The 26,927-nt window shown below is 44.9% G+C and overlaps 1 protein-coding gene across 5 annotated transcripts in view; it reads right to left on the bottom strand.

Annotated features, from left to right (window-relative positions):
* The window catches only part of Ston2 (stonin 2), a 166,312-nt gene that overhangs the window by 121,464 nt on the left and 17,921 nt on the right, over positions 1-26,927 (bottom strand). For all 5 annotated transcript variants that reach the window (XR_007593616.1, XR_007593618.1, XR_007593617.1 and 2 more), the window contains 2 exons: positions 8,526-8,787; positions 4,200-4,475 (listed from right to left, as the gene is read on the bottom strand). Coding sequence is in view for 2 of the 5 variants with exons in the window: in XM_050152389.1 (XP_050008346.1) it covers positions 4,200-4,475; positions 8,526-8,613 (364 nt within the window). In the remaining 3 variants the exon portion in view is untranslated. The remainder of the gene's footprint in view (positions 1-4,199; positions 4,476-8,525; positions 8,788-26,927) is intronic.

The following is a 26,927-nucleotide window of genomic DNA, read 5'->3' as shown; positions in this document are numbered from 1 at the left end:
TGGTGTCTCAAGTAGCCCAGAATGACCTCAGGTCTTGCTACAAAGCCGACACTGACCTTGAGTCTCTGGTCTCACCTCCCAACTGCTGAGATTAGAGGTGTGAATTAGCACAGTCATTTTATACAGTGCTGGTGACCAAACGCACCTACCATGCATGCTAGACAGCCATTCTACCAACTGAGCTATTATCATTGCTTCAGGTAATAAAGTCTTAACTCTATAGCAAAATCATTGTCAATAACCACTCAGGATCCTTAGCTGGATGGAAACAACATAATTAAGACTAACTCCGAAATCAGCTTCACCAAAGGGAAGTGGTAACGAGTTGAGGCAAGTTGCCTCATCTGTCACCCTAATTGTTTCGAGCAATTAGAGGCTAAACGTGAAGTCTGAACAAGAAGCGAAAGGATCTGGATACTTTGAATATTATCCAGGCCCTGAAGCCATGGACACTCAGAAGAGAGTTCTTTCTGCCCTCCCATCACCTTCCAGCCTGGCCTCCCACCCCTTACCCCCCTTGCCTCTATGTATTTCAGGAGAAGGGGGCCCTAGAGCACTGGCAGTGGGAGGAAGTGTGAGGCATGAGGCAAATACCACAACACAGCGCTGGCTGCTCCAAGGCCTTGAGGCCGGTGCACCAGGTGTTAAAGCTCCTTTCCGTCACTTCTTAGCCCCTAACCTGGAGCAAATTCTCAAACCACTACCTGCCTCGGTGTCCTCACAGAGAAAGGGACTTCATAGTAAAACCTTCCTTATCGGACCGGTGTAAAGTATACACAGGATGACTCAGTGAAAGTGCTGAGAGTCGGCATTCCACAGAGGTAACTGACCAAAAGTAAAGACCAGCCAGGCTTGTGCTGCTTGTCTGTAATCTCACTATAGTGGAGGTGGAGGCAGGAGGATCAGAAGTTCAAGGTTAGCCAGCCTGTGCTAGAGAGTCAAAGGCTAGCCTGGGCTATATTAAATCCTTTCTACAAAATAAATAGTAATAGCAATAGCCACACTTTTGTACTGATTCATATGACTGGCTTTTCTGTTCTTGTTGTCATACTATGATACCGTGGGTTGAGTAATTTATAAAGAATATAAATTTAATCCTCACAGATCAAGAGGCTGGGAAGGGAAGGTCAAGATAAAGATACCAGATTAAGATCCTAATGAGGGTCCATTCTTTACAGACAGCAGCTGGTGTTCTCACATGGAAGAAAGACAAACATTGCCATAGAGGAGGGGCGCTGAGCCCCTTCACAAAGGGTCCACCCTCAAGATGACCTACTCACCTCCCAGCGGACTCCATGATATCAAAACATTGGTGATTAGATTTCAACATAAATCCTGGAGAGACAAAACATTCAAACCACAGCCCCCGTGTTCCATCATTTTCCTGTATGGAGAACTGAAGAGCCAGTGTCAGAGGTTCACTAAGAGTGGCTTCCTCACTCCCCAGCCAGCCAGAACCTGTCTGGATTTGACACAGCGTGGCTCAATCACCAACAAATTGCTGAAAGCCTGATGATTAGAAATGAAAAATGACACCCAAATGTTTGACATATTCTATCAAAACGGAAACACCTGTTATATGGCAGAATCATACTTTATATTTTTGTATATAACTCAACTTAATTTCATTTTATATGTATAGGTGTTTTGCTTGCATTTATGTCTGTGTATCACAGGCATGCAAGTGCCCAAGGAAGCCAGAAAAAGACATTAGATCCCCTGAAACTGAAGCTACAGATGCGAGTCACCAACATAGGTGCTAGGATTTAAAGCCAGGTCCTCTAGAAGAGCAGCAAGCGCTTGTAACCCCTGAACTGTCTAACTCTCCAGACCGGTATATTTTCTTGAAATTATTTTTAATGATAAAGAAGCATGTTAGAAAAAAGAAATCTCTTTTTAAAAATGTGTCTTCATTAGTTAGTTTTCTGTTGCTGTAATAATAATAAAAAAAAAAAACTATGAGCAAGGGCAACTCAGGGAGGAAAGCTTATTTGGCTTCCAGTTCCAGGGGGTTAGGATCTGTCCTAGTGGCAAGCTAGCAGAGCCGGAGTCAGAGCTAGAAGCCAAGAGATTCCGCTTCTATCCACAAGAAGGAAGTTGAGAGAACAAACTGGAAGCTGGGTGAGGCAATGAGCTCTCAAAGCCTGCCCCCACTGATGTACTTCCTTCGGTAAGGCTCCGCCTCCTAAAGGTTCCTCCCCAGTGTCACCAAACTGGGACCAAGTTTTCAAATATCTGAGCCTACCGGGGACAGCTTTAATTTAAGCCACTACAGGTTCTTCCCATGCTGCCTAAACTGATCTCAAACTCCTGCGCTCAGATGACATCCAGTGTCAAGCAAGACTGCACACATGCTCAGACCACTGCTTCCTTTGATGCCCCTTCCCAATATTAGGGACCGCATGCAGACCTACAGGTATGCAAGGTAATGCTCGACCAGCCCTTTACATCTTTTTTTTTTTTTAATTGTTAGGGTCTTTCTAAATTTCCCCAAGCTTTACAACTAGGCCTGACTTCAGATCGTATTTTTAAAAGTAAAACTACCAAAACAGTTAACACATCAACAGAAACACATAGCAATTCTGTTTTTTTTTTTTTTTTTTTTTTTTTTTTTACCAATATGACTCTGTAGTAGACAGGACGATGTCCTTCACCCTCTGCATATAAAATGTCCTTGTAATCCCCAAGACCTGTGAATGCATTACCTTACACGGCAAAGGGATTTAGCAGATGCGAGGAACATGAGATTGGTGGTTTGAATAAGAATGGCCCCTACAGGCTCATGGATTTGGATATTTGGGCTTTAGGGAGTGGTGCAACTTCACAGGGATTGGGAAGTGTGGCCTTGTTGGAGGAAGTATATCAGTGGGGGGGGTGGGATTTGGGGTTTCAAATGCTCAAGCCAGGCCTCTCTCTCTCTCTCTCTCTCTCTCTCTCTCTCTCTCTCTCCCTCCCTTCCTCTCCTTCCTGCTGCCTGCCAATCCAGATGTAGAACCTCTCCAGCACCATGCCTGCCTGTGTACCACCATGACAATGCGGCTGTAAGCCAGCCGCAATGAAATGCTTTCCTTTATAAGAGTTTCCATGGTCATGGTGTCTCTTCACAGCAGCAGAATATTGACTGAGACATCGAGATAGGGAAATTATTCATATGAGCCCAACGTAACCACAACAGTCCTTAAAAATGGAATAGGGGGCAATGGAGAGATATTACTTCAGAATAAAGGCACAGAATAATACTATACAGCTCTGGCTTTGGAGACAGAGGAAGGGGTCCCAGGTCAAAGAACTTGGGTGGCCTATGGAATCTATGAAGGACCAGGAAACAGATTCTTTCCTAGAATGTACAAAAAAGGAACACCATGTCGGACTACTGAAAGGCAGAGTTACAGGTGATACGCTCACGCTGTTTAAGTCACCAAGCCTGTGGTCATTTGTTACAGCAGTAAGTTAAGGACTAATACACACACAGGATTATCAAACCATCCTTGGTATACTGGAGCACATAGCGCAGTAAATGGCTAGGTCACTAGCTGGGGATGGGAAGTCAGGGTGGACAGGGAGGTGTGGGTTGGGGGATGTGTAGGGATGAGATCAATTCCCTGTGTTCTCTGAGGCTCACAGTGCAGCTTCTGATCATTTAAGTGCAACAAAATAAGATCTCTGCCACTCAAGGCCATCTCTGATGCCAGAGGTCCCTGTTTAGGGATGGTCAGTGACTTACAGGTGAGAAACACTCATTCCTATATGTCTGTAGCTTATAATACAGGAGCTGAGTAAATGTAATTCCAATTTCTGATAATAGATAAAAAATATTATAGGTATTCATGCTGGGCAGTGGTGGCACACACCTTTAATTCCAGCACTTGGGAGGCAGAGACAGGCAGATCTCGGTGAGTTTGAGGCCAGCCTGGTCTACAGAGCAAGGTCCAGGACAGTCAGGACTACATAGTGAGACCCTGCCTCAAAAACAACACAAAAATGAAAATGACCCAGAATACAATCCTTTTATGTACATATTTTAGCTAAAACCTTGTCATGGAGCTGAAAAGAGATGGGGTCTTTGCTCTCTCTTGTACATTTCCGGGTTCTGGAGCTCAAAAATCTGGAGCCCTAGAAGCCTTACAGACTTCTCACAGGAAAGCCCTTCAAGAGCCTGTACAAAGCCAGACCTCTCCTTGACTTCCTCCCCAGCTCACCGGTTTCCTTGTGAGGTGGTGAGGTGCTGCTCCAAGGCGTATCATCTTCAAACTGGACCCAGTTGCTGATAGCCGAGGCCAGGTCAGGTGTGGGCTGCACTGGGCTCCCGGGAGGGGTGGTCGCTTCAGAGATGAGGCCCATCTTCTCAGAGGAGTCATCCTGCTCAGAGTGGGAAAGGTCCTGGCAGCCTCCATCCACGGCAGGATTCTCCCCGGAGGAGCTCTCAGACGGGTCTGAGGAAGATGATGATCCTGGGAAGTGCTCTTCTGTGGCCCCTACAGAGGGTACCAAACACGACCATCATGCAAGGAAGGATGCTAATCAGAAGTGACTAACCAAGGGCCGGGCTGACACGACACTCACTGGAAGATGAAATGGCCATGCTGATCCATCTCCGTGTTAAAGGGCTGTGTCCCGAATAACTTTTAAGGCCTGTAATCTCATTTGCTCCCAGTTACTATCCCAGAGAACTGAGAAAAACATTCCCCATTATTGTATTTATTTATGTGTGTATGAGTGTATATGATGTATGTATGTGTGGGTGTGTGGCAGAGGTTGATGTCAGGCATCATCCTTGATTGTTCTTTACTTTTTGGGGTGACATATTCGATGTACACATGTGAGGGGGTACTCTGCCCAGTGCATAGTGTATGCATCTATGGAGGCTGGAGGTCAATACCAGGATGATTTTCTCAATTGCTCTCCACCTTACTTTCTAAGACAGGGCCTTTCCCTGAATCTGGATCCATCTATTCCGCTAGACTGGCTGATCCGTGAGCCCAGGGCTCTACCTGTCTGTACCTCCCTGTTCTCAATGCTGGGGCTGTCTGTACTTGTGCACCGCTGGCAATTTTCCATGGGCACTGGAGGTTAAATCCAGGTCCTAATGCTTGCACAGCTGGCACTTTATCTGCTAAGCCATCTCTCCAGCCCTTGTTCATTATTTTTACTCTCCGTATCCGTGCCCAGTTTGAGAGCAAACAAATTCAAATGGCAATAGAGGTCAAGCAAGAAATATTCCTGAGCCGAGTGGAGACAAATGAGAAGCAGTAGGGTGCTGGGGACTACAGCCAAATAGTGGAGCTTTCCTCTGCACTAAAGAAATTCAAATTCAAATTTGAAACTCCATTCTGGACAAGCTACTCTGCAAGCAACCCGTGCAGACCCCACGAATCACGGGCAGCTCTGACACTGGGGTTCTTCCTTTTCTTCATGTTGTTCCATTGGCCCTGAATGCTTAAAGCCCTTCAAAACTTGTTCCTTAAAAACTTTTATTACATTTTTTCCATAACATATTTTGATGATATTTGTTCTCCTTTCCAAAGTCTTCCTAGATCCTCCCAAGGTCCCTACCCACTCAAGTTCATGTTCTTCCTCCTTCTGCCTCAAAATAAACAAAATAGAAACAGGAAAAAAAAACAAAAACAAAAATGCTCATGCACACATACACACAGAGTCTGCTTTCTACAGGCCAGCTACATCTGGGCATGGAGCTTTACTGATAGACCTCGTGACACTCCATTGAGAAAAGGGATTTTTTTTCCCCAGCAGGTAGCAGTTGCAAATGGCTTCTTAACTAAGGGTGGGACTTTGTGTCCAGGAAGATGGAGAAAGAAAACTTGTTTTTCACAATAAAGCATATGCACTGATTATGGTTGTTGAATATACAACTATATACATGTTTTTAAAATTCATCAACTACATAGCAAACAATGTCCATTTTACTGTATGAGATTTTACCTACATGAGAGTTTACCTACTTTTCTATCGCACAGCCTATATATGAAATATCCTAAAAAGTCAAAGAAATTATTTGAAAATCCTTTTTCCTATCATAAGATAATCATAGTGTCTTTTATACAATCAAAGGCTCCAGCACTATCTAAGTAAAATAAAAGGTGAGACACATACATAAGCTTAAGTTTTTCTAGTTTCCACATTTAAAAGGAGCTGGTGGTGCAGGTGCATGCCTTTAATCCCAGCACTGGGGAGGCAGGGGCGGGAAGATCTCTGTGAATTTAAAGCCAGCCTGGTCTACAGAGTGAGTTCTAGGACAACCAGGGGCTGTTACACAGAGAAACTTGTCTCCATAAGCCAAAAAAACAACCAAACAAAAACTGTTAATGAGATACTGAAGCACGATTAATTAAAAACTCAGAGACAAAAATTGGGGTTCAACCTGAAGGTCAGAAAAGCAAAACAGCCAGCCACTGGCTCTTATCTATACTTTAGTCCAAAATGGTGATCCTCCCTCTACCTCTGAATGAGACTGAGACTGAGAGCTGTCTCCTCCCATTTTATAATCCTCTCTAGTTCAGTGGTTAAGGGTGTGCATGATTACTGCCCAGTTTCTATGGCAAGCTAGTGTGGCTATTGAGATTAAAGGTGTGTGTTACTGCTGCCTGGTCTATAAGGCTGGCCAGTGTGGCTGCTTTACTTTTCTGATCCTCAGGCAAGCTTGATTTATTAAAATACAAATGAAATACCACTATAAGATATAATTGTGTATATGTGTGAGAGAGTGTTTATGTTTTAAGTGTGTGTCCCTGTGCTGAGTGCACACGTGTGGGGGCAGGTGCATACATGTGCCTATGCATGTGTGGCAGCCAGAAGAGCTCACCTAGTATTTTTTCCTATCACACTTTGCTTTGTTCCCTTGAGACAGGTCTCTCACTGGATCCGGATTTAGGCTGGTAGCCATCCAGTCCCAGCAATCCTACTTCATGTCCTCCACAGGACTGGGGTGAGAGGTGTGTGCAGCTATGCTGGACTTTTAGCATGGTTCCTGGCCATTTGAAATTAGGGCCCCATGCTTGCAGAGCCAGCGCTTTCACTGAGCGAGTTGTCTTCTCAGCCCCAGGACATGTGATCTTTACTAGGTCTTTGACATTCAGCGAATGCACATCTCCATACAGGACACTTGGCCACGTTTCAATTTAGATTTGCCACATTTTAAGGCTTCACTATCCACATGGCGACCACACGGGCTGTATACCTGTTGACTGCCACTTCCCATCTGTGCAGGTAAAGGTGAGTCAGTATAGGGGAAGCAGAGCAGAACCCACTGGCCTGGTGCTGCAAATATCCCTGGGTCTACCTTGACCTTCACCCTGGAGCACTAGTCTCCTACAGGGCAATGTGGTCACTTCTACTGTGACAATGCTCAGCTCCTTTTGTAAGCCAGGTATTCCAGTTGGCATTTTACATCTGCTGACTAAATGCTCACGGAAGCTCCCCAGGCAGGGCCTGTGATCACTCCTCTTATAAATAGACAAGGCAGCGGTGGTAATTGCAGCGCTCCGGAGGAGAGGGAGGTAGGAGAGCTGCTGGGGAGTCATGGCCAGCCTAGTCTACAGTGACTTCCAGGACAGCCAAGATTATAGTGTAAAAACCTGTCCTAAAATTAAAACACAAAACCAGCTGGGTGTGGTGGGGCATGCTGTTAGTCCCAGCACTTTTGGGGGGGGGGAGGGCAGAGGCACGTGGATCTCTGAGTTCGAGGCCAGCCTGGTCTACGGACTGAGTTTCAGGACAGCCAGGATACACAGGTTGCCCTGTCTCAAAAAACAAAAAGCAAAAGGAAACAACAACAGAAACAAATCACAAAGCAAAAAACCAAAAAAGTTTCAGAAAGATATGGGTAAGAGCATTTGCTGTGCAAGCGTGAGGACCCGAGTTCAAGTCCTCAGTAGCCACATATAAACCAGGCCTGGCAGCACACGCCTATAACCGCGGCATTGCGTAAAGACAAACAGATCGTGGTCAGCCAGCCTAGCTAACACACAGGCTTCTGTTTTGTTGGTAGATCATGTCTCAAGACAATAGGGCAGAGAATGATGGCACCTGAGTCCTGCTGGAGCCTCCACATAGATGGGCATGGCATGTGCACATGCCAAACACCCGCCATCTCACCCCACACATGCACCGTTCACCCAAGAACATACCATTCATCTGTGGTGATGCCAAGGTTAGAGATTTGCAATCTGGCTCAGAACCTGTCTGTCACTTCGAGCAATTACACTTTAAAAGTTGAGAAAAATCCAAAGGGTTGGCGGGAGGAGCCACCAAAATGGCAACAGGAAAGCAGTGTGCGATTAGAAGTTTTGTCTCCTGGAAGGAATAAGCCCCCGCCACTGGTGCTCCAGGGCTGTAGTGCAGTCTCACGTGAGCAAGGAACCTCCTCTTGCTACTGAATGAAAGAAACCATGCGCATCCCTGGTAAGGGACCAAATGGCTTCTTTTCTTTTTTCCTGTATTAGAATCCCACCCACGAAAGATCAAGAACCAGACACAAATCTTGTCACTTTAAGAAATCTTGTCCTTACCCTCTGAAGGGGCGGGGAACAGGGGCTCTTCACTGAAGGAGACCCACTCTGACTGGTGGGTAGCGACGACATGGTCCAAGGTCGTCATGCTAAGAGAAGGCTGCTCATCTTCACCCTGCTGACCTCAAGTAGACCCCAGAGAGACGTCTGGGGCGATCAGGGCAGCAGCACCGCGAGCTTGGGCCTCCAGTCTATCACAGCTGTCAGTCCGTGAAAGCCAGCAAAGTCCTCCTTGCCTTAGGTCGGGCTGCCAGGCAGAGATCTGTTTAAATGAGAAAGGAAATTGAAATCGGTAAACATTACATTACACTGAATCCATAACGGCCTAGGGCTTTGAACACCACGATGAGGTTTCAGGTAGTTTCCAGCATGCCTTGTTTCTCTCTCCTCGTCTTTCTCTCCTAAACCCTCTCTACTAACACAAGATCCCTGTATACGGAGTCAGGTCAGACCACTCATTTAATAACCACTCAAAGTTTAGCATTTTCAGATTGGCTTCCCTGATTTCCCCAACCATTCTCTTTCGGAAACACTGTTAGCTATAATGGAAGGCTATTGGTTATTATTAAGCATTAAAACTTGTTCAGAGGCTTTCCAGGGTTTTTACCCAGATGGTGAAATAAAAGCATGCTCCTTCCCGTTTAACCGAAGCCCTTGCTTGCCTCAGGCGGGTTACTTTTTGTGAGTCTGATCTGCACCTCAGGCTGTAACCAGATAGCATCTCCAAGCGTGATTAACCAATCAGGAAAAAAACAAAACAATAACGGAGTCACCCCCCCCCCCCCTTGTTCATTTGAAGGAAGAGGTTGGGGAATATTTGATTTACTGATTAAAAATAAAAAAGCAAGTTAAATACATTTTCAATCTCGGTCAATTTGAATTAGTGTATAAATGTCAAATCCTTCCTTGTAAGGGAATTATGTTCTGTGAATGTTCAAGATTATTTAATTGGCTTATAATTTTCTTTGTGTTATTAATGTCTTTTTACAACTGGAACCTCGCTCTTGATCTTATGATGAATGAATAAAATGAGAATTGGCGCAAAATTAATGTGCTTTCACAAAGGAGCTTCTGTCTGTCTCGGGCCCCATTGTCCTTGCTAAGCAAATACACTCTTCTGATGGTTTCTAGAGTGACGTAACTCAGCCTTCACAATAACAGGAGAAGTTAAACTTTGCTCTACATTATTATTTACAGTGAACAATTTATACTGAGGAAAAAAATCAGAATAGAAAACATTTGATGATTTTGGTGAGGAAAAGGTTTATTTTATAGTTCTTAAAGCAACTGTTTCTATAAAATTTATAATCCTCAGAAACCTATTTTTATACTGCCCGTCACTTAGGTTGTCAGTATACTGGTCAGCTGTTGTTTGTTTGTTTGTTTGAGACAGTCTCAAACATCTGAGGCCTTCCTAACTAAGTGGACAAAGATGACCTTGAACTTCTGATCCTCTAGCCTCCACCCCCGAGTGCTGAGATTCTGATGCACACACACAGCAGCACACACAGCAGCACACACAGTTTAAGAGGACTTCCTGCACAGCAGACAAGCACCCTCCCAACTGAGTTGCTTTCACAGCCTTCACCATCCATTTTAGATGACTAGGGCAGGTGACAATATAGTTCTTTTATAGATTAAAAAAAAATCTGAGTAGAGAAAAATGAGGTGACTTATTCAACGCTAAAATGGGCCCTAACATTCCCAACACGCTTCTTCCAGGCTTTTTAAGTCAAAGAAATTCATGGCTTCAGGGCAACTGACTCTTGGTTTCCATGGTAGCCTCCTATATAAAGAAAGATCAAATAGAGGCCACAACAAACAGGTAGACTGGAAAATGGAAGCTGCTGGGTGACAAATCCAGTCCCTGAGTCCAGGTCCTCTAATGTCAAAACACTGTAATCTGAGTCACTGCCACGAAAAAGCACTACGGGGTATATTATAGACTATCATGCAACTAAAGTAGGTCACAAACATCAACTACAAGGGAACTGTACTGACATTTCCTGACAAGCTCCCCTTATGGAGATCTGCCAGGACACCCAATGCGCTTGAAGGATGGAATGTCCAGAAGTCTCTACTCCAAGGCCCTCCCCTGAGATCCTTACCAGCCACAGGACTGGACATGTACGAACAGCCTGGAGAAGGCTGCCATCCTAACCCAGGTCTTAACTCAAAGGACACTCATGAGTAGCAGCCTGTGAACTTTTTTTTCTCTCTAGCCCCATCAACATCAAGGCCAGTGTCACTCAGTGTGGTAATGGCTGTGAGCCAGGAAAAGAAAGCAAAACTGAAGAGTCAGATTCATCTTCTGGATGTCAAGCCGAACCCCCACTGCGCCTCTCAGACAGAAAGCCACAATGCAAGGCATGTGCTGACACACGCCACGTCACGGCTCCGTGGGAGTTTATCCCACAAGGGTGAGCCTAGCCAAAGCCGTGGATAGGTGGGCTTGGAGGGATGGATAGGGAGAAGGAAATAAAAGGTAAAAAGAGCAGTAAACCCTAAGAATAGGTAGGTTCTTCAGGATTAATAGCATAGCTCCTGAGTGTGTGTGTATTTACATCACACTTATTTATGTATGTGCGTGCATGCAAACCATGTGGAGGTCAGAGGATAATTTGCAGAAATCAGTTCTCTCCTTTCACTATGTAAGTTCCGAGTACCAAACACAGGTCAGCAGATTGGTGGCAAGTGCCTTCATCTGCTAATCCATTGCGTGGCCCAGTCCAGAGCTGAATGCTGTCCCAGACAGAGCTATGGTTGCTGTGATGAAACACCATGATCAAAGTAACTTGGGAGGAAAGGGTTAAATTAGCTTACACTTCCAGGTCATAGTCCAGCACTGATGGAAGCCAGGGCAGGAACTCAAACAGGGCAGGAACCTGGAGGCAGGAGCTGATGTAGAGACCATGGAGGGGTGCTGCTTACTAGCTTGCTCTCCATGGCTTGCTTATCCTGCTTCTTATAGAACCCAGGGCAACCTGCCCAGAGGTGGACCCACCCACAATGGGCTGGGCCCTCCCCATCAATCTCTAATTTAAAAAGTGCTCTACAGGCTTGCCTACAGGCCAATCTTAGGAAGACATTTTCTTAATTGGCGTTCTGTCTCGTCTCTCAGATGACTCTAGGCTTTGTCAAGCTGAGATAAAATTAGCCTGCATGAGTGCTTGAACTCATAATTCAAGCTGCTTAAGTCCCAGTTTACCTCTGTACACCAAAAAGGACAAAACTCACTTCACCATTCAGAGCACTCAGTGGGATCATGAACGCTGCTGATGTTTAGTAGTGGACATACTAAGCCCTCTGTACCGACGACAAGGGTAGGCTGGAGTTATTGAGCCTCTGGTGGACTGCAGGCCTAGCATGCACAAGGCCCTGGACTCAACCCCACTGTGAGCATGGTGGCACACACCCGCAATCCCAGCACTCGGAAGGTGGAGGCAGGAGGATTAGAAGTTCGAGAATATCCCTGGCTACACACATACAGTTTGAGACTAGCCTGGGCTTACATGAGACTCTGTCTTGGAAAGAAACTAATAAGTGACAACAACAATATCAGGTGACCTGCTGTAGGAAGCCAGTGGTTACCCGCCCACTGGGGCGTGGTCGCTTATACTATATAAGCGGATGTAGGGCATGCGTCCGGTCTCTTTTCCAGCTGCAGGATTCAGTTTCTGATCACCGTTCAAGCAGGATTCTAATTTGTGAGTCTACCCCCTAAATAAATAACCATCTATTTCTCAATTCTGAGCTAGTGTGGGATTTCTTTTAAGGGTCCATCTTCAGTGACCTTACAGAGGGATTACTCTGGGCCAGGCACCGCTCCAAACCCTATGCAAGCGTTTGCTATTGTCATCACCACAGTTGTTCCGTGTCTCAGCCGAGGTGGCACAGCCCTTTGGGAGAAGTGTTTGGATTAGAGTACAGACTTATTGAGCTGCCCTACTTCTGCCACTGATGGGTCCTCTTCCAGTGATTTCCCCTTTCCCTTCTTGTGTTTGCTGAGAGAACAGGTCTCTCAGATGCTAAGTAGAGCTAAGTGCTTAGTTCCGGGGCCCAGAAGGTCAGCTTCCTCTTTTCAGACAGAAGCACAGTCTGCGTGAGAAACCAAAACCATCACTCAGCAAGAATAAATGGAAGAAGGGGCCCCTGGGAACTCTCTGCTCTTCCTTAGCTCATTCATCCCAGGTCAGGCATGAGCCAGATGTCAATACTGAACAGTCCCAGGAAAGGCTGACAGAATACTTGTTACAGGGAATGTCCCAGCATATCCTGTGAAATGCCTTCTAGGTACTTGTCGTGAGAAGCGCTATGCGAGTTACTCAAAACCCACAGAGGAACCCAGTAATTGTGAGGCTAGGCTCAGACTGGAATAAATTCCTCAGTCAAAACCTCACCCCACTTTTAGAGCGTGAATCATGAAGTGAGGCTGGCAGCCACCACGGATGAGTGGTGACTCAGAATCAGCAGCAAGAGCGACTTGGAGATACCAGAGATTCCACTGAAGTCTTGGGGCTGCTACGGCCCGCACCATTTAGGCTCTAAGACGTGGAGCTAGATAGTGCGCTTGGCTGATGGGATAGGAGTCATAAGTAGATCATCTCAGGTCAGTCCTTGCTCTGTAAAAACATGCCAACTGTCCTTCGAGATAGCAATCCTCGGGCAGCCATAACTTAGCTGGGGGAGACAAGAGAGAATAGCAAATACAAGTCTGGGATAACTGCCCACTGAAGGACATATGGAGGTGGTGTGACTGCCAGCGATGGAGAGATCTCTGAGAGTTGGAAACACAAGGGCCTGATGCAGGCTGCATGGGTATGAAGGATGCCCTGGGTTCTGGAACACTAGAAGGCGAGAGTAAGGCTTTCCTGGGGACAGATGGATCAGTGTGAGTGGAGGCTAATAGTCTTGGTAAGGGTTATCTCTGGGCAGCTGATGAGATTGGAGGTGTGTACTGGGGAAATGTAGAAAAGAAGGACTGAGGGACCTTAAACACCAAAGGAAAGATCCCTCGGGAAATGGAAACCTGCTAAAGGTTTAGGAGTGGACAGTGACTCCAGGGCATGCGTAGGGTACATCGACATTGCTCACTGTGTTCAGCAGCAGCTTGAAGATGAGTTATCAGTCCCAATAATATTTATGGTGTGCCCTACGGTCAAGGGGCTGACACTGTCAGGAGCTGGTACTAGACAAATTGTGTTGGACACAGAGGGTTTGGAACTTTTAGAGTATATGGGCACACAAGAGACCAACACTATCTCTGCAGTCAGCTTCGGAGATCTAGACAGCCACCTCTGTTCCCTAACTTATTCTGATGACCTGTCCTGCAGAACCGCAGGAGTAGAGAAGGGTCCAGACTACCCAGGGCTCACCTGTGCCTTCATCTGGAAGGGGGGCTCTGAGAACGAGGGAAAGACAAAGCCATTTAGGAATGGATCATGGTAATGGCACGGCTGGCCTGCAATGGGTTTTTACTCTTTAGCTTTTGCTCTTTTTGTGTGGGGGGGGCACCACCCAGCTCTCAAATCACACATGGAGACTTATTTTTTTTTTTTTTTTGATTTTGGAGACAGGGTTTCTCCGTAGCTTTTGGTTCCTGTCCTGGAACTAGCTGGAACTAGACCAGGCTGGCCTCGAACTCACAGAGATCCGCCTGCCTCTGCCTCCCGAGTGCTGGGATTAAAGGCCTGCGCCACCACCACTGCCCGGCTGGAGACTTAATTATAAATGGCTGGCCTTAGCTTGGCTTGTTTCTAGCCAGCTTTTCTTAAGTTCTCCCTTTTACCTTTTGCCTCTGTGTTTTTTTTTTTTTTCTCTTACTTCTGTAATCTTAGTTTCACTCTTATTCCATGGCCGGCTGGCTGGCTCCTTCTCTCACCCCTTGATCTCTCTTCCTCCTTCTTCCTCCACCCAGATTTCTCCTATTTATTCTCTCTGCCTGCCAGCCCCGCCTATCCTTTCTCCTGCCTTGCTATTGGCTGTTCAGCGCTTTATTAGACTATCAGGTGGTTTAGACAGGCAAAGAATCACAGCTTCACGGAGTTAAACACATGCAACATAAAAGAATGCAACACATCTTTGCATCATTAGGACAAACGTTCCACAGCATAAACAAATATAACACATCTTAAAATAATATTCCACAACAGGCTGCTTATCTGAAAGGCGCAGGAGTGGTGTCGGGCGCAGTGAACGAGTCTGAAGAACACATTGGACCAGCTCTCCACTTGCCCTGCTGAAGTCTGGTTCAGCCTCCTTTTCTCTCATCCTAGTTACTAGCCTCTTATAGTCTCCCGGCTTTCGGCCCCATTCTGCGGCTTCTTAGACAACCTATTATGCTGGATTCCAACACCCTGCAAATGCCTATGCTACAATTCTCCTTAAAAGCTCCTTAACTGCTACTCACAAAATAAAGCAAGAATGAGAAATGCACGAAGGCTTCCTGAGAGCAGGGGCTGTACAGCCTGCCTGCTGCGAGCTCTTAGCACTGAGTGCGGAACTTTTTACCTGCTGGGAGCTGGATAAATACTGCAGCTCCAGGACAGGATCTCCTCTGCTGCTGTCTCCCCGTATGAGCCCCTTCTTCCAGACAAAATGAATTGTTTTCTACAAAAGACTGTTTCTATGCATACTTTGCTTGGTTTGGTCATTTGGTCATATATGTGTCTATCTAATAAACCCGGAATCTCCTCGGGTTATATTTTCCCTACATTGTTATTTAATGGGCTCCTACTCATCTTAAAGAATTAGCTCATTCTTTACCGGGGGTTTAATTCAACCAGCATTTACTCTAAGTGGTAGCCACTCGATCCAAAGAAAGAGAAGGTAGTAGACTCTTGCTTTGAAACTTTCATAATGGGTATGTTTGTTGTGCTGTTATCGTTGCTTGCTTATTTTGGTTTTCTCACCAAATATTCAAAAATCTCCCTCTTTTTTTTTTTTAAAGATTTTATTTATTAAGTATACAGTGTTCTGCCAGAAGAGGGCACCAGATCCCATTATAGATGGTTGTGAATCACCATGTGATTGCTGGAAATTGAACTCAGGACCTCTGGAAGAGCAGCCAGTGCTCTTAACCTCTGAGCCATCTTTCCAGCTCTCTCCCTCTTTTTTTTAAAAAAAAAAAAAAAAAAAAAAAAAACAACTCTCCATCACTCTTGTCAGGTGATCCAGTGATTTGTCAGAAGACGTTAGGATCTTGAGAGAGTCCTGAATGGTACACAGACTCTGAGCAAAGCACAAGTAACATAGCAAGCAATGGAAACTTGGAATAAGCCCAGTGGTAGTAGTATCTAAATTCAGTAGTGACAGTACCAAATATGCCAACCGAATCAGAACTTCAGCATTAGCCTAGCTCTGTTGACTGCTGTCGAGGTCTTGTCATTCTTAACCAAGAATCCCAAGCTGTTTGGCGGTTATCTGGCAATCAATCCAACGACTTCTCCAATACCTTCCATAGATTCATTTGGTTGTGGAATATTATTTTAACTATGCAAAGATGCGTTACATTTGTTTATCCCACGGAATATTACTTTAATGTGTAAAGGCGTGTTACTTTTGTTTATGCTGTATTTGTTTAATTATGTGCTGCATTTGTTTCACCTTGCCTGCCTAAGGCATCTGATTGGTCTAATAAAGAGCTGAAGGCCAACAGCTGGGCAGAGAAAGGATCAGTGGGGCCGGCAGGCAGAGAGAATAAATAGGAGAAGGAATCTAGGCTTGAGAGAAGGGAAGAAAAGGAGGAGAGAGAGGGAGACACCAGGGGGCAGCTACCCAGCCAGCTGGGGAGTAAAAAGGAAAGAAAGACATACAAAGAAAAGTTAAACACCCAGAGGCAAAACATAAAAGAGGAGAAACAGAATAATTTAAGTTACAAAATCTGGCTAGAAATAAGCTAAACTAAGGCCAGGCATTCAAAACTAACAATAAGTCTCTGTGTCATGACTTAATAGCTGGTTGGTAGCACAAAAGGTTGGTACATCATCCCCTTCTTACATTAGCCAAACTCGGTTTTGGAACTCAAGAACTTAGTGTACCCATCCCCAGCTCCCACAAATTTCATGCCCCATTCCTGTTCTGTGTGATGCTCCCACTGTAGCCTATATTCATATCCAGTGGTAATGAAAATGTCTGCCGCTGTGGTCAGCTGCCAATGAGCCCGAGCATTTCCAGAGGAAAGGGAGGACATCTCTCCTGTTGTCTCCAACTCTCTGTTTTTAATCGTTATTTTTCCTTTTCATTAAAAATGGATTTTTTTTTCTCACATAATATCTCACACCTGATTACTTCTAAGTACCCTTCTCAGCTCCTTCCCAACTCCTCTCCCATCCAGATCTACCTTCTGTGTGGCTCTCACTAGAAAACAAACAGGCTTTTATGGGATAATAATAAAATAAATTATAATAAAACAAAACTAACACATCGGACTATGACAGAACAAACAAACGGAAAGAGCCCAAGAAAAGGTACAAGAAACAGAGACCAACTTATTTGTGCATTCAGGAATCCCGCGACAGCACTAAACTGAACGCTTTAATATATACTCAAAGGACCTGTAGGGCTAAGCGGAGGGGCTATATATAAAAAGATTAAAATTTTTTAAAAAGGAAAAGCCATGATATGACATCGAGACAAGGAACCTTCAAAGACACTACTGAGTCCATTTTCTGTTAGTCATCCACTGCAGGGAACGCAGTTTCCACTCAAGAGTAGTTTGTTTGGCCGGGCAGTGGTAGCACACACCTTTAATCCCAGCACTCAGGAGGCAGAGGCAGATCTCTGAGTCCAAGGGCAGCCTGGTCTACAGAGTGAATTCCAGGACAGCCAGGGCTACACAGACAGACCCTGTCTTGAAGAACCAAACAGAGGAGTTTGTTTCCCCAGTGTGACTGACTCCCTTGGAAGAAACTAAATTTTCATTTGCATGTGGTTATCAATTGGAGATTGCTCCTGGGTTAGGAGTGGGGACCCATCTGGTGCAGACCCATGCAGACTGTGTGCATGCTGCCACAGTCTCTGAGTTCATGTGGGTCTCACTCCTCTTCATTTAGAGGACCTTGTTTCCCTGGGGTCCTCCAGAGGTCTCCAACTCTTAGAATAGGCCCTGCTATGTACCGAGTAAATGAGTATGTTTAATCACATAGTAGGTGTGCTCTCAAAATCTTTTGAGATGGCAACTATTTTGAGAAGGCGCATTAAAACACTGGTGTATACTGGATAAGAGGCAATAGATTGTGTCACCTTTCTCATTTATCTAAAACTGTTCAATTCGAAGGTGACAGCCGCTAAACTACTGGCACTACTGAGATGGACCTGCTACAGACTGAGTTACTCTTCAGGGACAAAATGCACACCAGGTTTCAAAAGTGATTTTTTTTAAAAGGTGTAAAATGTTTAATTAGTAAGTTTATATTGTTAACTATTGTAGAAATGAGATCTTGGGTCGAAATATGTTGCCAAAATAAACTTCTGGTGAGGAGCTGAATTTAATTACCTGTGCATGAATGTATTTTTAAAAATACACTTCAAGATTTTCTTCTTAATCTTCGGTTTTCAGCAGCTGACTCTGAGGTTTCTCAAAACTCATGTGAAGTGTATGGAGCGTTTCTGGTTTTGCATGTCAGCTTGTCCAGTAAATATGGAGTAATTCAATCACAAGGTATTCACATGGGAAGAACCGCCCTTTCGTCCCATCTCTTTTATTGGTCTGTCTTCTCAGTGTATCCTGGTCCCTCCCCCAAGGCTTTCTGCCTCTTGGCTGGATGCTTGGAAGAGTAACAACGGTTAGCAAGGTTCTTTACTGAGATCAAGATGGACCACCAAGGCCCCTCGGGATTGACTGACTCCTGGTGGTCTTCGGGACCTTCTTGGTTCTAGAACAGCATCTTAGGAAGCTTCATCTGGTTGCGGTCAGTGTTTATGCACTCCAGTCCTACCGAAGATCCTCTGAGTTTCCTCTGACATACTTCTGCTCCCCTTAGCCCTTCCCCAAACAGCTCTTTGTCCTCGCCAGACTTGCTACTTCCCAAGGTTTGGGCGCTGGAATCTTGATGTCCTTAGGGCAGTGCTGAGGATGTGGAATCTTTAAAAGGTGGAGCCTCATCATAGATAAACTAAATCACAGAGGCTCGACCTCACACACAGAATAATGCCATTTCTTAAGGGCAGGTTGTTATGAACTCCAGCTGCCTCGTGCCTTGATTCTCCTATACGCATGGCTGTCTCTCGGTCAGTTTTTCTATCATGCCGGGGCACAGCCATACAGCTCCTTACCAGGATGTTGACGCCATGCTGTTTGAACCTTCCAACCACTGGAATCCCAGGTCGGATAAACCGCTTCTTTCCACATGCATTACCTGGCATCGGTTATTTTGTTATAACAACAGCAAACGTGACAGGACGTGCTCCATCCTGAAGCGTCCAGGGGCTGACACTGCTCCAAATCCTGATCTCTATTTCCTTAGCTCACAGTGCTGCGATCAGCTTAAACCCCTGGCAGTCAGGAAATTCGGCCCTGGAAGACAGCCGATGGTGGAGTTCACCTCCTGAGTTTTCCTGACCCCTGGAAGCAAATCTAGCACTCTGTCTTGAGCAATGCCTAAAAATGGTTTTTGTTTTGTGACTAATTACTGCTGACAGGCCATTCTGCTGCCAGTTACAGCCAGAACTGGGAATCCTCCCCTACATTCTTTCCGGGCTGTGTTCACGATTTTTTTTTTTTTTTTAAATCAGAGACTGGCTCTGATTATCTAAAGGTAATTTGACAATACCTCCTATCTGGAAAAATACGCCTTATACCTGGAAATTAATTTGAAGTCTTCCTGAACTTTTATAAGTCAGGAAAAGAAAGGTCTCAGGCAGGGATACAGTAAATCCCTCCAGAGATGAGGCAATGTTTTCTTCTCAAGTCATAATTTCAAATTACCCGACTATATGATTTTTTTTCTTTCGAAATAATCTTTGTGACTGCGCTATCCAACAATACTATGGCCCCACATCCACAGTCAAAGGTCAAAGCCACACTTGGCTTGAAAAACAGGTAAGGCATTGCCTCAGGTCTCTGCTTCCTTCCTGAGTCAGTGACTTCGAGCGATAGATATCCCAGGCACTGACCGCGTGTTAAAGAACTACATGGCCTACTAAAGTCTTCTAGTCTCAGGTGATTCAGTTTACTCAGCCTTGGCAAGTTCTCCTTGGTTTAACTGATTTCATATTCTTAAAACAAAAATACTAGTATTTTGTTGTGCGAAGGAAGGTGGATGGTATGGATAATTTGCTATCTGCTATGTTTTAGTGCTGTGGTTTCTGGGTCCCTTCTGATGGCCATCTTTCTTGTGTATAACTCTAAGTCTTTCCAAGAAGCCTAACAAAATATTACTGCTAAGTTTCAATGAAGTTAAGATGTCATAGTTGTTAAATGTAACTAATTTGAGAAATAAAAAAAAAAAAACACTTTTTTTTTTTTGATTTTTCAAGACAGGGTTTTTCTGTGTAGTCCTGGATGTCCTGGAACTTACTCTGTAGATCACCAAGCTGGCCTTGAACTCACAGAGATTCGCTTGTCTCTGCCTCCCAAGGATTAAAGGTGTGCACCACCACTGTCCAGCAAGAAATAAAAATACTTTAAACACACACACACACACACACACACACACACACGTGTGCTCAGCTTTCTGAGAGTCAACACAATATTTTCTGATTTCAGAGTTATCCTAAACTACAATTAACATAAAGTCATAATGTAAACATCTTCATGGGTTGCTTCAATTTCTTAAGGCTGTTTGGTTTCCTTTTGCTGAGGATCAAACCCAAGGCCTTGTGCATCTATCAATGGGTCTATGCTTTAGATCTCAATATTCGCACAGTAACCCTGAGATAACTAAAACAGGTATTTCTTTCAGCTGACATCCAAAGGAACTGGCTCAGAGGCAGCGTAGGGGAGTTCAAGGTCACGGCAGAATTAGGACAGGACAAGCCTTTAAGCTCTGCACTCGGAACTATGTAAGCCTCCTTGGATCTTAGGGTAGACAGCTCACCAAGTTCTGACCAATCAGTCTGACTTAGATGGACAGACAGTGAGTTACATAGTTCTGGGAGGTATTTTCTTATCTTTGTCTTGTTCTCCCAGGGAAGAAGACAGATGTAGTCGGGTAACTATAATCCTTCCCATTTGACTGCTCCTTTTGGGAAAATGGCAATGGTTGTTGGAGGTAGGGTAAGCCTATGAAGGAGAGGCTAGAAGGATCAGATCTATTGGCTCTGATGTCACCAAGCCTCTGCACCAGTAACCATAATCACTCGCCTTTTTATCGCTTTGTGGAAAAACATTTACTTTTGTTTATGCTATTATAACTAGATTTTCTGATAGACACAGAGAGGTGACTGTGATGCTAACTGATTTTTAAAGGGCGGGGAAATAAATGGTGGAGAGCAGAGTGTTGAGATGATCCCAGGACCCCCGCACCCTGTCATTAGTCCCATGGTTCTGTTTCTCCTGTGGTCACTACCTGGCAAAATGGATTTGACGGATATAATTATGTTTATTATTCAGTGGACCTTAAGAAGTGGAGATTATGCAAGTGAGCCTCTCCCAGCTAAGGAGCCTTTAGTCAGGGCTGCAAGCAGACAGCCACAAAACTGAATTCTGCCACAGGAGCCTGAGTTCTGGCGAGCGCACAACCAGTTGCCTCTGATTTACACCCGTGAGCTCGGCTGAGCAGAGAACCCACCCAGCTACGCGGAGGTGGGGCCTCAGAACGGTGGGATAGCAAGCAGAGGGTCTTTACATCTCTGAGTGACTAGTTGTGTCTTCAGAACAAGGTTATGTAAATTGGCCAAAACTTCTGGTTTTCAGATAGTAAAAGAAAAAAAAATTACAAAGGTTTTAAAAGAAATGGGAAATGGAGTCAGTCTGGAGTTCAAAAACTTGAAGCTATAAACTCTCTTTAGTAATATCCCAGTAGAGAAACAACCTCTCTTTAGTAACATCCCAGTTGAGATAAGGTACAGAACCACAAAATCAGCCATTGTTGCAGCCACGGGATGTAGTAAATCAAAGAAAAGTCAAAACAAAATGCACGGAGTTACGCATGCAGCATTTGGAACACATTATAAGGATATTCTCTGTACAGGAGGTTAAATTTCTCTTTCTCCCGCCTTGTTTTTTGAGCTCAAGGGAACATTAGCTCGCCGCTTCGGAGACATGGTGCCGGCAAACAGTCCATGGTTTCCTGGAGCTGAAATGATCAACTCCTGCCAAGGGTTCTTCCTACCAATGAGGGATGCTGAAGAGCCTTTTGGCGCAGGTTGAAGTGGGAGGACGGGAGAATGAACAGGTAGGAAAAGTAGAATCACTGGTGGCAGCAAGCCACACGCTCCTGGGATTCTGCTTGAGGATTGCGTGTGTGATAGAGTCGTTGACTGGAGTTGGAAGAAAAGTCAAGATTTGTTAGGGAAATGAGCTTGTCTCCTTCCCTCCATACCTTCCCTTCCTTGGCCTCCCTCTCTTTTTTTCTGTTTTTATGAAGAAAATATCTCCTAGAATTACCCCCATCTTCCTAACTGGGCCACCCAAGTGCTGGGAGTTCGGGTGTGACTCACCATATCCAGGGAAGCATTTCTTTTAAAAGGTGACACACTTACCTATGTTACAGATATTTGTTATGTATTCAAGAGATGTGTCTATTAGGTGCTTAGAGCTCAGAGCTGAAGAGCCAAATTTAGAAGTCACCACCATACACAGAAGATCAGGTCATCTAGAGGGAGGCTGTGGCAAAAGAAAAGAAATGGCCCATGCTTTTACATGCCCAGGGCAGTTGGGATGTCATGCTCTGGGTTGCACCCAAGGCACAGGAGGCAGATTCCAGATGTCCTGAAACACTGAGGATGCCCTAGTTGTGGGTTGCCATGTTCTGTCCTTCAACAAAAGGGTGGCCAGGAGCCAAACGGCCTCAGGCACTCTATATCTGGCCAACAAGTCTTTAATTTAAAATAGAGCTTTTCTCAACGAAATTCCTTGACTAAAACACAGGAACGTGCTGCCAAAGAATTCAGTAAACACAGGAGGAAGGAACCTCAGTGGTGACTGCCGCTGAGCAGATGCCAGGCAAGTCATAACAAGAGCAGGGACATCCTGAAAACACAGGTAATTTCAAAATTTGGAGTAGTTATTAAATCAGTGACTGTGGGAGGGTTCCGGTGGACTGCTTTCTATAAAAAGCCAAAGTCTACACATTCTTTTTCTTGATGGGCTTTGTCTCGGGCAAGAATTTAGTTGCTGTTGAGTCTTCCTGGGCCCATGAATTCTTCTCTATGGCTGTCAGAGGCAGAGAGGCCCAGGGAAGGGAAGCTTGGTTGATAATGATGCTAATGCCTGTCTCCCATTCCTCAAGTCTGACCCAAGCGTCAGTCAGGCCCACTTCTGTCATGGGGCAGATGAGGTACATCATTACCTGTGTTCTTTTCATCAACCTTGAAAGAAGACGCTGCTAATGCCAGCACTTGAGAGATGGCAGGGTGGTGGCCAGAGAGGTGAGATGGCTTACTCAAGTTCAGGTAGTGTGGGGATTTCGACCCTAAACCCTTTGACTTCGAAAGTAATTCACGAATCTAACCATCATGGGTAATGAGTGTTGGTAAACTCTGACACTATGGTAGATGCCTAAAATAAAGAAATAAATAATGTAGGCTCTAGAAATGCCAACTACCCAATGTCCTCATTTCTGGAAGGACATCTAATATCACAGTGAAAGGACAGCCATCAGATTCTCTCTACAACCTTAAATGCATGTCCCAATAGCAGACTATTCTGCAGGGGGAGTTAAATAAGTATCATTGAAACTCCTATAGTTACTGTGTGCCTAACAAAATTATGTTAACATTATAGGTTCTAGGTACATGCATAAATATCTAAAGGTAATTTGAAGAAATGAAAAGTTACAGAAAAGGGATTTTTCTAATCTTGTCTTAGAATTTGAGTTTTTTAATATACTATGGAATCTCAGAAAAGCAAAGTATATAGCCCTCTCTCTACCATGTTTGAGAAGCTTTGAGCATGATGATGATGATGATGACATAGGGTGCTATGGAGGATGACCACAGGTCTTGGGAGCTGGGAATACAGGGAGGATGGTGGAATACTCTACTTGACCTATGTTTTAGGAGAAGGTTCACAATGAACGGTAACAGAGCACAGGCCCTTTAGGCTAGCCAGCCAAGTTCCTCACTGTTGGCTGCATCAGGGAATGTCTCCTAGGACCTCTAAGCCTGCCTGCTTCCGCTGACAGTGATAGGGATCTCTTCTCAAAGGCTCCTGTGAGATGAAAATAGACACTGCAGCGCCTGAGACCTTTAGTAAGGAACAAGTGCTCAGCTGATGGCGTCCATCATCCTTCATGTTTCCATTAACCAAGGGTGAAGCTTGGTCAAGAGAGCGAGTGTAATGCAAACCCGATGACCTGACTCTTGTGGCAATGGCATTTCAGGAAGTGAAAGTGGAAGAAAAGGGGAGACCTTAGAAATCTGGGGTGAAAGGAGGTCACGGTTAAAGTTTCAGCCTCATACAGGAAACAGCTGGCCAGCATGACCTGGGGCTCTGGAAATGAGTGTTGGGTGAGAAGCAGAGCTGTCAACAGCCGCACAGGGAGACACAGGCTACATAGCACCAGCAGCGCTTGGAATTCCCTTGTCCCTCAGGGACCTCCGCTCAGGTAAACCAGACTCCTGGCTAAATTCCAGGTCAAAGAGAAACAAACAGGAGAGGAATACACCACCCCAAGACTTGTGTGCTGGCTCTTAAGGAGGTCAGTCTTCCTTCCGTCCTTCCTTCCCTCCCTCTCTCCTTTCTTCCTTCTTTCTCCCTCCATCCCGCCCTTATTTTCGTTCTTTTTGTTTTTAAAAACAAGATTTCACTATGTAGTCCTGGAACTCACTAAGTGGACTAGGCAGTCCTTGAACTCACACAGATCCACCTGCCTCTGCCTCCTGAATTCTGAGATTGAAGACCTGTGCCGCCACACCCAGCAAGACAGTCAATCTTAAATGTCTTCATAAGTTAATGATGTTCTTACAGCTTTCTAAATTGCAGGTCCTGAAGGATATAATTTATAAAAAGACTTAATGATAAGCAGAGTTTAAAATGTAAGATAAGGTTTAACACTTTAAAATGTGTGACTATTTTTCTTAAGGGGTAACTTCTGCAAATGGAAGCGTAACATGTTTTTTGAGTATGATATTTGCACATTTATGGATGTGAGGAGTGTTGATGTGGTAATAGTCAAGATTAAAAACATCTTGACTCTAAGTAATCATAGCTGCTATTTTTAACTTTCTTGTTTGAGAGCACTTTGGAAAAAAAAAAAACATACTATCTTTGTAGGTAATTTTGGTTGCACAGGTTGAAGGTTTTTGGCCATCTGTCAGCATAAAAGACAAACTAGATCTCGGGGTCAGGAGCTTCTTTCCCTTCCCACATCCCTCAATATGCCCTATCTGTCTAACCAGCCTCAGGTTACCTGACTCAGGTCATCACACTGGACAATTATGAGGCCCTATCCACATGGCCACCTATGTGTGTGGTGACCATACAGTGTGAAGTACCCAGCCTATGCAGCTGAGGGGACAATGTGCCATTAGAGCCATCCCAGGTGTGCCACAGCTGCTGCGTTCCTCTCGCCCACTTCAGTCAATAGAGAGCATCAATGTGACCACAAGTCTCTCGAACCTCTATGCAGCATGCTAACCGTATCCAAAGGCACGTCGTTCTGACACGAGCGTGTGGTGTCATCCTAATTGAACTGTACTTCTGCCAAAGCATGGATTTTGCAATTTAGATGCACCCTCCCACATTCTCTAGACCAAGATAAACAAGGACTAGAAGACAACAGCTCCAGGTAACACATCTCAAGCTTGTCCAGATCTACAGAGAAGTTAGCCCAACATAGCCTTGTCTTGAAAAACACACAATTTCTCTCTCCTGTTTCCCCATCCTCTCCTTTCTTTTTAGAAAAAGAGCTTCTGCCTAGGTTGGTGTAAACCCCCATACTGCTCTCCCTGACATCTGCCTTCAGAACCACCGAACACATCACCAGCACGTCACCTCTTATTGTGCAACCATGGGCAGTGACATCCACATCACAGCAGGAAAACCCGACCCTTTATCTGAGTGCTCTCTTGGAGATGGGTGACCAAGAAAACCCTGCCTAGCACACACCCTTTCCCACACAAACCTCCACATGTTCGAAAAAGCAGGGGCCTGCTGATTGTTAGGAGAAAACCCTTGACCCATCAAGAAGATAAAAGCAGAGGAAACACTTAAGAGCCAAGAGGAATCCTTGGGTCATTCTTCACTCAACAGAATAAAAGTAACAGTGATAAGGGAGAGCGATTAAGCTTGGTGGTGAGGGGACCACTAATGCCATTAGTAGCTGAACCATTAGTAGCTGAATAGAGGAGAGAGAAAACCCAGAACAAATCTTAAGGAAGCCAGGGGTGGTTCAGTACTGAGTTCAGCTAATTAGAGGTGGAGGTGGGAAGTGAGTTCTATCTGGCATATGCTGAGATACAAGGGTGTAAAAGTAGACTGGTTACAGAAAATGTGGAAAAAGTGGGGAGGGGGGAAATTTTAGTCATCCAGGACAGACGTGTGTGAAGCAGAAGCAGCCGGCTATCACTTAGAGGAAGTACAGAGCTAGGGGCTGCCTGACCTTAGAAGCAGCTCAGCTCATGGGACAGGGGAGACTCAGAAAGGAAAAGGGGGCCTGGAGTGAAAGGTCTGAGAACCCAGAAAAAAAAAAAAAAAAAAAAAAAAAAAAACAGAATCCTTCAAGAGGTCATGGAGGCAAGAAAGAATTTTCCAGAACACGTAGACTTTTCCAGTGAGCATCACAGAAAAACATAATGGGGCCAGATGGTCACTAGCGACTTTGGAGAGGTTGGCTGGAGTGTCCACTCCATGAGGAATGGGGCTGGCCTTGCCACTCAGTTCAGGTCACACTGAAGAAAAGCAGCCAGAGCTGGGAGAGCAGAAGACCTGAGCTAGAAGCTTGATTACAAAAAAAAAAGTTGGCTGGAGAGATGGCTCAGAGGTTAAGAGCTCTGACTGCTCTTCCAGAGGTCCTGAGTTCAATTCCCAGCAACCACATGGTGGCTCACAGCCATCTGTAATGAGATCTGGTGCCCTCTTCTGGCTAGCAAACATACAGACAGAAAGAACACTGTATACATAATAAATAAAAAATAAATAAAAAAAGAAACAAAAATTAAAAATAACTACAGTTTGAAGCTCTTTAAAAAGAAATTTACTGGGCTGGAGAGATGGCTCAGTGGTTAAGAGCATTGCCTGCTCTTCCAAAGGTCCTGAGTTCAATTCCAGGCAACCACATGGTGGCTCACAACCATCTG

Source organism: Alexandromys fortis, unplaced genomic scaffold (assembly GCF_014885135.2).
Source record: "Alexandromys fortis isolate MF-2015 unplaced genomic scaffold, M_Fortis_MF-2015_v1.1 scaffold_47, whole genome shotgun sequence".
In the NCBI taxonomy this organism is placed as follows: Eukaryota; Metazoa; Chordata; class Mammalia; order Rodentia; family Cricetidae; genus Alexandromys; species Alexandromys fortis.
The sequence above is the reverse complement of the archived record's forward strand: the minus strand, read 5'-3'. Positions and strand labels throughout refer to the sequence as shown.